Raw genomic sequence first — 14,091 nt, 5'->3', positions numbered from 1 at the left:
CCGACATCTCAATTATTCACTTACCGATATCACTTGTTAACCTTTGCAACACATTCGCTTCAATAAATATCATCTGGTATACAACAACGATGGACAACTCGCAGAAAGATTCATTAGACGCCCCGACTTAGAACGTTACCCCCGACACATATATATATACAATATATTAACTAAACTATAACTACATTTGTCTTCGATGAAACTGACATTAAATGTACTACATCTTTATAGCAATATCAAAAAGATGTTCCTATTATCAATAACTAATAAAGAGGAAATTTCCCCTACAACCCCAACAATTCGGTCTAAATAATAGAATACTTGAACTTTAAAATCTTTCGTAGCTACAAAACTAAATAACTATCCACTTTGTAGAAAGAATAAAACGTCCAATTTCCCTTTTATTCATCAGAAAATGATACGTCCCAAGCATCATCAACGGAAGAGATAGAATCTTGTCAAAAGCTAAAAGACACTTAGTGTAAGAAATCAGCAAGCCATTCATTTCTACTGCGATCTTAAAGTTATTAAATGGTCCAGGCTGAATTCATCGGCGATATCGTCCGGATCTAGTCTGTAGCTCAAAATTAGTGTAAAATTAACCGTACTCACGCACGCCTGCTATGGCAGTAAAGGCATTCGTGCGGTTTTAACGCTACCGCCCTCCTAATACCAGCCGTAAAACCGCGATCCCTTTTAAATCCTTCCCCATTCGATGGTGAGGACGATACACGGACGAACAGCCACTCGAACTATAAAGTATAAAGCCACGACGCATCGTTTTACGACGTACAAGCTGCCTCTGTGTCTCCCCGAATCCGGATTCTATTAGGTTTATATTGTACCCTCCTTGCGATCAAAGAGACACGCGTTGGGGATTTCCTTGCTCGAATGAGTATAAGGGCATGAGAGCCTGTTACTTGGAAAATTGCCTTTTTCTGCTGTGTTTAGCGATGGGAAATAAGGTTCCAATCGGAGGAAGTTTAAAGTCGCCATAAGCAGATTTGATTTATTTACTCGAAGGATTACTTTGATTGGGATACTTTGTCATAGATGACATTTGTTCTATTCACTGTGTATGTATCCTATTGTATTCTGTTGTATGTATTTAATATGTATGTATTATATCATAATTATGTGAAATATGCAGATGCAATAATAGAGCTATAAATCACCTGTTAACCAGAGAAGAATTTAATTTATCACTCGGTAGCCCATCCCTTGGACATAACAATTTCTTGAGAAGGATCGTCCTTTATAAGGATTAAAACCAATCTAAATAAGATTAGTTTGCTAACTTGTAACTCCACAAGTGTAGCAATTTCTAATTAAAGAACGATCCGGCTAACAGGTTAACCGAAGCGGATAACCGATTTCCTAGCCATTCATATCTGTCAACCCAGTGTTTAACTTTCACCACAAAATGCTCCGACTCTTCATAAACGCCCAAGAAAAACGCCATTACTCCGATACAAACTCGGTTCTCAGCAAAACCGACAAACCGTATCCGCTCATCAATATCTTAACCAACCATCGCCGGCCACGACAAGCATCCTCCAATCATCCTTATTATCATCAGCCCTCCAACCAAACCAAACACGTTCTCTTGCAACTGGAAACTAGAACAAGAACCGCGCGCGATCTTCATCATCAGCTTTATTCCTCTGGATTCACACGTTGCAATGAATCGTTATCGAGGCAGAAGCGAAGCATGAAATCACTGATTGCGCCGGTTCCATCGTTATCGCGGGGCAAGAACGTGGCCGTAGCCAGGAAACGAGAATGTTTGCGCGACGAGGATGGAAGCTGGGAATAATAACAATGGGCCGCGGGCCACGCGAAGTCAATGCGGAGCAGCTGCGATTCGCGTAATGAAAGTATGATTGATGATCGAGTCGACGCGCGTCATTAGCTCGACACGAAGAAGCGCGACGACGCGAAGGATGCCAACAGTCTACCTCTTTCGAGACCTTTCTCTCGTCCCATCCGGGGAGATGTTGCAGCCATGTCGCCATGAAACGTGTTCTGAATTAGCGATCTGGCCTAATATAATTCGAACGAGCTCGACGTTCATCCCTCAGCTCCGAGTATTCTTTTACCGCGACGGATGTAATATTCCCCGATAAAAGAACGTGGGAGACAAATGGGCACCAGAGCAGCGATTCTTTTGAACAGTTGCAAGGTAGTTACTAATTTATAGTGACGAATAAGAAGGAAAAAGACAAACATTAAAACCATCTTATTATCTGCAAATACATATCACAAATGTCATATAAATTCATCCTGTTATGTATACAATGTATAGCGTAAAAAGAAACGAAGTAGAATATGTAAGTAGTACACAGACAGTGTATCGCTTTATATTCACACAGATAATAAACGGAAGGAAACAGGCATTAAAATCATCTTATTACCTGTAAACAAGGATTTTACATTAATCCATCCTATTAAATCCGTAATCCGTAAAATGAATTAATATATAAAATGTAAATCATATAGAGATATGATCAATGTATTTGATATATCAATCAAAAAAAGAAATATGGATTACGACTGTTATCTAACGCGACCAATACAAATCTTATCAAAGCCATCTCGAGCCGCAAATAATTAATCAACAGTGAAGAACATCCACGCAAATTTCAGAGACAATTCTCGATTCGAGGTTTGGAAATAAAACGTCTCAGCCAGCGACCAAGGTTGAAAACCGACGAAGGCTCGAAAGTTGGACGATCCACGGGGGATCAGCAGCATTTGAAAGACACATTCATCTCGCTTCCGTTGGAGCAAAATCTGCCCAGGGGCCTAATGCTTCGGCTATTAAGGTTTAATGGACTGCTGATCGTCCAGAAGCCAAGAGGGAGAACGAACGATGCCAGGATCGAATCCCGGAGGAATCGGAAAAATGGATGAGAACGAGGGCGAATTGCACGTGATCTTGCGAATATTTCTTTCACAAGAAAAGAGTCGAAGCTTCGCCCACCTTTAGAAATATTTCCTGGTCTCTGTGTTTGGTCGAATGGTCGGCAAAATTCACGTGTAACGACATCAATTTCAATTCGAGAGCCAAAGCTCTTTGGGAAGAGACTGAGAGAAACGTTGGTACACGCAAAGGAAAAGGGGTTGCGAAGTGGCCCGTGATCAGGATTGACTCGGGATGACAATCTAACCGTACACGGGTTTCCACTTTACTCTCGATACGGACTGCGACATTTCGGCTCGTTAGTTCCCTCTACCACCGCTCTTTCTCGAACTGGAATTACCCTGACGGTGCACGCATGCTCGCTCTCTAACTGTCGCGATTTGCTAGCGTAACATGCTTCTAGCTAGCCAACGATATTCCCAAGTTAGGAGAGTAGGACTCGATAAACGGACGTGGCTTTTGATTTTGAGAGAAATATATTGGATTTGAATGAAATCGTGGAATGCTTTCTAGAATTTGTTCACGGCGACAGTGACTTTTTCATTCAAAGTAAATAACAAAATGTTTTACTAATAACATTCTTAATTTAGCAGCGGATAAGTTGAATAAATATTAATTAATAATTTAGTTCAAGATATAATAATGTAATAATTTAGAGTTTCTTAAAGATACCAATAATTCTTTTACAAAAAAAAAAAAAAAGAATACTAGATGCTTGATAAGCTTATGGTATGAAATATAGGTATAAAAAGAATCATTTTTTTTATATTTTGTCACAAGCAGATTTTTCTATCTTAACTACAATCCAACTATTTCGTGACGCTACCCAAGCAAACTAACCCACTCGCGAAACACAGGAGAAAGCTTCCGAGAAGGCAAACTCGGGGCTGGAGCAAACAACCCGTAACTCAGTGAGTGTTTATGAGCGAGTCAGTCGTAAAAATACTCGTTGTATCGAGCATTCTCTCTCGTTTCGAGCGTTTAACCGAGAGAACCAACCCCGATCGCCGGCAGGTTAGCTCATCTACGACGAAACAAAGAAACGTAACGAGAGGAAGGTCGAAAAAGACGCGGTTCGGGATTGAGTCGAGGGGTGAGAGGCATGTTGACTGCTCGTAAAACCCGGTCTGATCACCGCTACCAATTATCCCGCCGTTATCCGAACGTTATCCGAAACGTTATCCACCTTTTGCCCGACCAGGGCCCTCACAAAACAGCCCTCTCCGCCATCATCCGAATCACTAGGCGAACCCTTGAACCCCTAGAGGAGAGGTCCACAGAACGAAGAGAGCGACGCTACTTCCACGATCCCCAATATCGGGCTAGGTAACCGTTGTTGTCGCCTTTTACTGCAAACGAAGTGATTCCCTCCTCGTAAACGCGACGTCTTTACAGATTACACGGCCCGGAAACCGGAGGTTCCTTGTTTTTCTTTCTCCCTCTTATCGTGTTTCGCTGCTCTTTCCCGCTGCTTGAGTATCAAGGGAAATTTTCGAACACGCTATTAACCCTCTATATTTACAATACGAGTCGAATTTTCTTTTCTTTTCTACTTTTCTCTTCCCTTATTAGAGATAAGAATCAGAACGTATATATATTTTAGGATTTTAGTATTAGTAGAATTGTAATAAAGTACAATATTATAGTGGAAAACAAATAAAATAAAGTATAAAATAAAGTATATAGAAGTAAAAAAATATGTACTAAATTTCCTGAAATATTTTAAAAGGAACTCTGCGCCAAATATTGGAGAACGTAGTGTAAGTTATATACTTGCTAATTAAATTTTCTAAAATAAATTATTCTCTTATACTTTCATCGTGTTGTCTAATTTCATATAACATTTTTCTTTCGAATAATTAATTCTTGATTATTAAATTTTTAGGTCAAAGAAATGCTGCTTAAACAAAAAATTGAAGAATATTTCGCAAAACAGAATTAAAGAAGAGAAGTCGTGTTTTGTGATGTATATCTACTCGATTAAGATTAAATTCGTTTCTGCAGGGGAAAAATGACAAAGTACAGAGATCGAATTCGAAGTCAGAACGTTAACGAGACAGAAAATAGAGAGGTCGGATGAAGTGCAGGATTACGATCGACGATAATCGAGTCACGGGGGATAATTGCCTTCCGCCAAAGAAACAAAACGAGCTACCGGTTAATACGGTTCAGATTGTTCGTTTATTGATAAATGATCAAGGTGCTTGGAAACGCAAATACTTCCGAGCAGCCGAAAATTACATAAATCGCACGGACAACACGTCGCGGTCAATTCTTCGTCAAATTACGAAAGAAGAGATGAATTAACGGGCAGCGTGATTGTCAGTTTTCAAATTCAGTTTCTCATAAATATCTAGAATCAATGTTATATGTAAAGGAAAATATATCAATCTAATCATAAATCTAATCATATGTCAAATAACTGTCAACTTGAAGTAATAAAAATGTGTTAACAAAGATATCTAATTATAGAAAAAGGGAGTATAATTGATTAACTATAATAGATTCAACTACTAATTAGACTAATTATTGCTAAAGAGAATAACATTATTATAAAGTATAAAAAGATTTTTCTGTGATACAGAGATTAAAGAATATTATAAATCATATAATAAAGAGTAATATTACTGTATGAAATTATAACAACTACGTTAAACAACATAATAGGTAAAGAAATGATTCTAATGGAACGACCTTAGGTTAATAAGAGATATCGAATTCGACGAGCCCTTATAGCTAGGTTTCCTTCGTTACAACGCATCGATCTACGTCAAGCGATAAGGACCAGGAGTGTAACCCTCGTGATAAGCCGGATAAACGTATCCGTGATGCATGCCCGGCACAGGTGACATGAAATTATACGCGTCTTCGGAGTTGTATGTGTGTGTATAAGGGTCTGTTGACAGAATTGGGCTCGTCTTACCGGCTCGATTGCTCTGGTCGATCATGGGCTGGACGATTCTACGCCTCGCATTGATAAACCTGTAACAAAAGAAATATACCAATTAGAAATGGAATATACAATCTTTAGATAATCAATAATTCTATTTAATTTCTTCTTCTATTTAATCAGTTGTCTTAAGGTTTCCTTAGTGGTTATGTAAAGTGTGTTAGTTATTTACTGCCATAAAATCATAATATCATGGAAACTATAAAAACATTATGATTTATATTTATAATTTTATAATTATATTTGTAATACACATTGAAAAATTGCAGGTCAAGATACAGATGAGATTTATAAATATTATTACAGATGTATCGTATTTTTGTTGGATCAAAACCATTAGATATGGCGTTGACTATGAAATATCATAAAAATTAAATATACATTTAATGAAGAAACATTTATAGAAACAGCTGAGTGCAAGTCTCGTCATACAGGAAAGAGTGTCTATTTTAATTATCCCTTCAATATACGTATGAGTCACTCAGAAGACAACCGAACAATTCTACTTTCTGTAAAAGTTCTTAATTTCAGTAGCAAAATATAGATCAGAAATATGATCAACTTTTTTCATTTTCGTTAATTCCGACAAGAAAATCAACAGTTTCAAATAATTTCATTTTTATAACCTCGAAACCTATTTCTTCATTTCCAAACAAGATCTAAAAACATTTGCCAATTTATCCACCACGTTAAATGCGAACTATACATTAGCTTGCTGAAGAAAAATAGCCTCAAATAAATCGGTAATGCCACCAATCAGCGTCTAACGTCGGTCATTTAGCTGCTTACGGATCTCCCCGTAGCAGCGTCCTTGGCAAGAAATCTATTCCGGTAATCAGAGATAACGATAACAGTCAGGTAGCCAGACGTATTCATGACTCATTATGTAGATCAGTGGATCATGGGCAGCGGGCATTAGGCGATCGGCGTGATAAGGTCGAAAGCTCGGTCAGAACGCGCATACGTACGTCGATGTATCGTTCATCTCAATTTGGCCGGCCGGGGCGGTTACCGTCGATATTTCATCGGCGTAAGGTCGGTAATTGTCGGACGTAATTTCCGGCCGAATCGTGTATGTTAATTTGACGAAGTGGCCGAGCGAAATGCACGCCCGAAAGAGAACTACAGGTGCACACCGTGATGACCGGAATCGAACTGTCCTCGTTCCATCGATCACATTTCGCCCTATATCTATCTTCTGTACGAAATTCTTGTTTTCCTTTCCAGAAAGAAAATTTTTTTTAGAAATACCGATCAACAAATAGCTCATATAAAAAGACTGGCAAATACAACTTCTGATTGCGGAAAAAGACCAAGCTTAAAATTTGTACAAATCTTTAAAATGCAAATCTTTTGTATCGAACTGTTCTAATTCCAACGATCATAACTTACTCGCTTCTACCGTCCTATTATAATTCTTATGTACTTTTAGTGAATGAAGTGGTGAGAGAACATAGAGTAATAAGTTTCTTGTATAGAATAATGAAAATTACAGGTGAATACAATTGTTAATTGCAAACTGCAAGACAGTTAATTAGATTAATCTAGGTCAATCCATCACGATTCTCTTGTCTTTATCATTCGTTAAAAATTATAGATATTTGTAGTAAAAAATCGGAAGTAGATTAGATTTTTACCCATATCTATGGACGTGATATCTCGCGTATTATCATTTCCCTCATTATGACGTATAACCAACGTATCGCAAGATACCTCGCCAAAAATGTGACACATTTTAATTCCTTTCCACGATTTAATTAACAATCACATCCATCAACTGTCCCAAACACTTCGTGAAACACGTTCTCGCAAGATCATTTGTGTAAACCCCGACTAAATTTTTCAAAAAACATCCTAGGGGAATATATTCTCCTCTCCATTGCTTCGCGACCTATTATCTAGCTAACAGCGAAGAAAAAGGAGGCGGTGTGTTGTCGGCGGAAGACGGAGCAACCGGGGCCGACAAGAAGAGAGAACTCCCGGGATCCTCGATACGTCATTAGCCACGGTGAAGAAGCTTCCGTGCGAGCGCTTTCCAAACAATAGATCTGCGGTCTATTTCGAGTTTGGTAGAGGTCCAACCTGAGAGGGAGGTTGCTGCAGGCCACGAAGAGGGAAACGAGGAAGAGAGGGAGGGCGCGACGGAGAAAGCAAGACAGGCGAAAGGGCGTACGTCAGCCGACGTCAGCGTCGCGGCGCCCTAATGGGCGCAGACGCCGGAAGTGATTGGGTTTCTGCTCGACTGACTCGGGAGCACACCCCTCCTCCCTCTCTCATCGTGGAAAACCGTGGTTCCGATGGGCGAGAAGAGGGATGAGCAAGAGAGGAGGAACGCGGTGGCAGCTGCAGCCCCTCTTGTTTCGCGTCGCATCTTTCTTGTTCGGTCTCACGCCTGGCCGGCTCCCTGTCCGGAGTCTTATGAATAATAATTATTAAACTCTAACGCTCGACGCAGCTCAGCTAGTTGCGAGTGGCCGAACCGACCGGCTCGAAACTCGCGCGTAAGTCGACAACGGAAATTTCCGGTTCAATTAGAAGGAATTGGAGAGGTGCACGATTGGGCGAGTGTCGGTGGTATGCGCGTGGATACTATTAAATATAATAGACCCGCATATTGCATACTTTACTAGAGAAAAGAAATTCTTTGAAGAAGTAAAAGATTCTTGAAACAAACTGCTAATAAAAATCAAAACCTGACACATTTAGAGTAAATGACAATGCACGAAACCGCACGAAAGCTTTCAAGATAAGAGGAATATAGATGGATTTCAATAGCGAATATATCGCGTACTATTGTGACTATTTAATCTTCCTCCGAGTTCCTTCACAAGTACCAAAGAAAAAAATGATAGGGTTGACACCCTCTTAAAACAAACGACAAATGGACACGAAATGCAGATCGTCGATAGAGCACACTATAGCGTACTTGGAACAGAGAGCAGCGGGTGTGTAAACGCGCGGGAGGATCGTAACACCGACTCCCCACAAAGTCAAGGCCTCGGCTATCGTTGGATGAAAGAGTATCCCTGCTTGTATAAACCGAGGGCCCCTTTCCAGCCCCCAAATACTCCTAAACGCCTCTGGTTCCCCTTTGGCGGCGTAGGCAGCGTGTCACAGCCAGCTGACTACTGCCGCCAACCCCCGCGTCGCCCTCCTGGCAACCATCCCCGTGGCTGAAATATCGCCCGAACAATGGCGCACAGCCCCTAGTCAAAGAAGAACAGAGGCGAAGAAGAGAGAGAGTTAGAAAGGGGACGGAAGCAGTGGCAACTGCCCAACCTTTTCCCTCTTTTTCCTTCTTTCGTTCTTCGATGTGTGGGAGGGGGTTGGAAACCGGCAAAAATATCTTCGCCACCGGAAAACTTAAGCTCACCGCACATAGAACGGACAGGATGAAATTTTACAGTCGAGGTAGCGGCTGGCAAACGGTCCTGTCATCCCTCGTCCCTCCGGCAGCCTCGTCGCGGGGTTGGTTACGCGAATTGTCCGTTAACTCTTTGTTGGTCATCGTAGATCTTTTGTTCTCATGAAAATAATGGAGTTTTAGTTAAGAAAGCGTCTGATGTTTCATGATAGTACGAGTGGAGTCTATTTTTTTATAGAATTCTATAGGCTATGGTTAAATAAATATCACTGAAAGTTTTTCTTTAACTATGGTTCGTTATTCGGACATCTAATTTCCTTTTTTATAAGTTCTTTATTTATGAATTGTTTATTTTTTAATTTTTTCTAACCTCAAATCTCATTACAAACAACCAACTAAAACTTGAAAATTGATTTGTCTTCAAAAACTTCTGTATTCTACAGTTACAGGAGCTTCCAGTTAAGGGCTGATCCAGTTTACAGCTTGATGACTGCTAACTAAGACGTTTAACAAAAGTTTACGATAGATACTAAAAATCTACAATAAAACTAACCATTCCATTTAGTCCAATAAATTCTAGAACCTCTAGGCGCATCAGAGGGCATCATCGTGCCGTTGATCGACAGATAGGAAATTAGTTTTTACGATTATTATCGCGATCGAGGAGGCGCGAGAAAAAAGCGAGCGCGATTAAAACGGTTTCGTTAGTATTTTCGCGGGAAAGTATCGCGAGCGGTGATGCACTTTTTACGGGTTTGTTATCGTGGACGATCGTAATGGCCCGGTAAAATTATCGGTTTACGACGCGCAGGATTCACGTCGTGTTCAGCTCGCGACGTGGCAAAGGGAGAGGCATATTGCGTCGTGCCAACCCCCGTGGGATGACAAAACACTTTTCACTGCGCCCTCGTCGCCGCTTTCAGGATTTTAATGCAGTTTTGATTATGAAGCTGAAGGGGTGGGGGTGGGGGGGCATCTCGGTTTCGCGGCGTGAAACAAACCCCCGTCACGCCAGGGGTGAAAAGCGCCCGGCTCTCGCCGCCTCGTCATCGTTCCGGAAACGAATTTGAATTTTTCATGGAACACCGTGCCCTCTCTCTGTCTTTCTACGCGTCGAAGACGCTTTAATAAATGCGTTTAACGAACCCTCCTCGATCGAGTATATTCGAGGGATGGTTTTAGTTTTTCGGGAAATTCGAATTGATGGGAGAATTAAATTCTTATACTTGAATAAATATTATTTATATTCGAATAGATTGGATTTACTAAGTATTTCCATGAGTATAATGTGAATGTTTTAAAAGTAGAAAGAATTTAGGTATCTACACCGGAAACATGAATTAAGAAGAGCAAAGAGAATTGAAATAAAATGATAAATTCGTAAATTAAAATTTTTTGCCATTATGAGAATCTTTATATATCTACAGGAAAATGTATAAAAATGAATAGCGTGTATAGAATAGCGTGTTCATTATAATATTGTAATACTCCACTTATTAAAGTGCTCACTAGTACACATAAGTACTAGTAAAGCAGTAAAGTACAATAGGAAATTCAACAAATTTCTATTTTTCTATGTTTCTCTTTTTTAATTATACCCATGAAAATATAAATTTGCATAAATATTCGCAATTTATATTGATCATTCTATATGTAAAATAATTTTATTAAGTAATCAACCTCTGAACAGTGCATAATCCGACATCGTTTGAAGTCAATTGACGAATCGCTGATGCTCGATGGCGAGGCTTAAGTTCGTCGTTACTTTTTTATACGAGTAGGGAGAGAGGTAAGAACATATGACACGGTTCTGCCATGGAAAAAGATATAAAAGCCAGAGTTACGAGAGGGTGTCTCCCGCATGACCTTCCAGCGCCGTGACGAAATTTAGTACGCTCCAAGCGCATACATGAATAATGCTCGAATTTGCTTATACGCCGCGTGGATTCGATTCGTACGGTTTCATGGGCATCTACCGTCGTCGTGAGTATCGAGCGAATCGTCGGCCATTTGCGCGTCGACTTTCGGCAAGAAACGGCACCGTCATCAAAGCGAATTGCGGAAATGAAGTAACTTCCCTTCTTGGATGAATAATCTTCTAGAAGCGAATGCTCAGAATGCGGAAAACCTTCGTAGAGAATGTATTCAAGCAGACTTTACTTTCACAAACAAAATATGTTTCCTGCTTTATTATTAATTTATTGGGCTTCTTTTTGATATGAAAGAAATCTTTCTTAACATTAGAACTTCTAGAGCGATCAAAATAATCGATTCGTAATTGTTTGCAGAAATTCTATGAAGTTACAGTTTTACAAGTTTTTTGAAATAATGTATAAATATACGTATGAGGTGTTGTATTTCTCCCTGCATTACGTTCTTCTTCATATACAAAACAAAAAGCCTTGGAACATCTGTCATATTCGTTCCACAATTAGAAAGAAAGATATATCATCCAATTTTGAAGTTTACACATCGATAAAAAAATTATTAAACAATTTTCCAAAAAATGTATCGAATCTAAATAATTTAGCGTTCCGAAAAAGAGCGTGCTTTATGCTTCTCATTTACTTCGTACATGTTTTCTATTTTAATCGTAAGTAGTTGTAGAACCGATATTATCCGGTTGAAAAATTTCCCGACTTTCATCTCATCAAACAAACCCGTACTATCGAGAGTTTCTCAACGGCGGTCGAATTCGTTTCGCGGTGTGGTAGAACAGCGGTGGTAACGATGATTACTGTCGCGCTGGCAACATTTACTCTCCGGCGGCGCTCGCAATTATCGGAGAGCTTCCATTAGTTAACTGCAGTCGATACGCGGCGGTGCACCGGGGTCCTCGCATCAAAACATCATTACTGCACGGACACGAGAACGCGCGATAGTCAGACCAGCCAGCGAACGAGCTGGTATTGGTAATCAATTTCGCCGCTGTACAGAGAACCGCGGACTAATGCGACGCGAACGGCGAGCTTTCGCATTAGCGAGGCTCGAACAGCCGTCCCCGTGATCATTGCCCATTAGAGAATGAATCGAATCGCCTATCGAGCACCGCGGAAGCTTCCCGTTGATTTCCCGAAGAACCGTTCCTTCGAGTGGTTCAATAGATACAAATCTCGTATATGTTTTTCATGTTTCTACAGATTACGATTGGTTGAGACTTAATACTTCGTAGTTATTTATAAGGAAGTTATTGGAGCTTGCGAAGATAAGAATATTCTTAAGCTCTATAGAAATATTATTATATGTGATACTTAGAAGATTAATTGATTAGACAACTCCATTTTCTGAAGATTTCCTTAATATTTTCGACCATTCAGAAACTGAACTATTAATGCAGGTAGAGTTTACTAATCTAATTTCTGAATAGCTCACATCTACTATAAAATTCGTAACCTCAATATGATGTATTTCTGGAAAATTTATCTACAATCGTCATAGTATAGCTTTGTATGTAGTGAACACATAGTCAGGCGTTTCATTAATACGAAGTTTCATATTTCTTGATAAAGTATTTTCAAACATAATAAATCAACTAAAGATTGCGTCGACACGTCGATCAAATCCGATTGCAAAAGCTTGGTACTTTGCAGAAAAACTCGAAGCCTCGGGTCACAAAACGCCAACGAGAAAGAAAAACGGAGATGACGGTGAAAAGATCGTCGAGCCGCCAATATCCAAGCGTTGCGAGCGATAGAGTCATAAAGCAGGCTCTTCCACGTCGAATTTTTATGCGGCCATTGGAATCACATGCCTTTCAGGACAATTTTGTTGCACCGGCGAGAAAGAAGGAGCGTGCGAGCCTAGTACGGAGGACATACCAAGCCGATGGTTGTAAATCCAGACGCTCATAAGCCGGCGATGCCAACCGCTGCATTTACGATCGATAAAATCATTTTATCCGAATATAATGCGCGCTCGATTCGCGCGCCATACCTCTCTGCCTCCACCTCCTCCGACCTTCTTTTCTTCTCGCTCTTTCGACGCTCTTCTTCTTCCGATCCTCTTTTTTTCGTATCTCTTTCTCCCATTCCCTACCGCCTATTCCTTTTTCTCCTCGTCGCATATCTCGTTGGTTTTTTTTCGATCGCGATTGCGATTTCATTGTGATGCATTCGAGCGATCGGTTCGCGCCGCCGGGACCCCGAATCTTCGCTTTCTAACCCACACCCTTTGACTCTCGCCTTTTCTCTGTTCCCCCTTCGGACAGCACTCGCGATACATAATTCCCGTTCGACAAATTCAATGAGCATTGTAGACCGTGAGCATCCTTCCAGCGTGTAATCGGGTTTCCTGGCGGTGTTGCGGCCAAAATCGTGGCCGTGCCGCCCCCGTGCCTCCACCGAATTTAGGGGTTGGCCCGTGTGGCCACACCGAAAATTTGTATCCAAGCGCCTGCCGCGCCATCCCCGATTTTATCAATACTTTATGATCTGTTTAGCGGCCGATACTCACGCCCACGGATATTGAAAAACTCGCCTCCCTCTATGCGAGCTAAACGGAATTGATCCACGTTGCTTTTCACCTTGTTCGCTGGTGTTCAAACTGTGGATACACGTTCGATATGCCGTTGAGACTCACGTGACTCGTGACTTTCTCACGAGCAGTTTCGTACTATTTCGTAGATAAATTATAGCTATGTGTACGAAACTCTGAGAATTTTCCCGAAGCAAAATTTGTAACGTGTGGACTGGGGATTTTATATGCATATCAGAAGAACAGGTTCCTTTTTACTATTTTCTTCATTTTGATCTTACTCGAGCAACTTGTATAGATTCTTAAATATAAGTTTCCTAAAGGTAGATGATAAACCAGGTAAATTTGACAAACCATTAAGCGACGAATCATTTTCGAAAT

The 14,091-nt window shown here is 40.5% G+C and overlaps 1 protein-coding gene across 6 annotated transcripts in view; it reads right to left on the bottom strand.

The window, feature by feature from the left end:
* Positions 1 to 14,091, bottom strand: part of LOC132912407 (homeobox protein homothorax) — a 502,412-nt gene that overhangs the window by 28,810 nt on the left and 459,511 nt on the right. For all 6 annotated transcript variants that reach the window (XM_060969789.1, XM_060969791.1, XM_060969794.1 and 3 more), the window contains one exon: positions 5,847 to 5,905. In XM_060969789.1, the coding sequence (XP_060825772.1) occupies positions 5,847 to 5,905 (59 nt within the window). The remainder of the gene's footprint in view (positions 1 to 5,846; positions 5,906 to 14,091) is intronic.

Source organism: Bombus pascuorum, chromosome 12, assembly GCF_905332965.1.
Source record: "Bombus pascuorum chromosome 12, iyBomPasc1.1, whole genome shotgun sequence".
Lineage (NCBI taxonomy): Eukaryota > Metazoa > Arthropoda > Insecta > Hymenoptera > Apidae > Bombus > Bombus pascuorum.
Note: the sequence above shows the minus strand (reverse complement) of the source record. Positions and strands in the feature narration are given on the sequence as shown.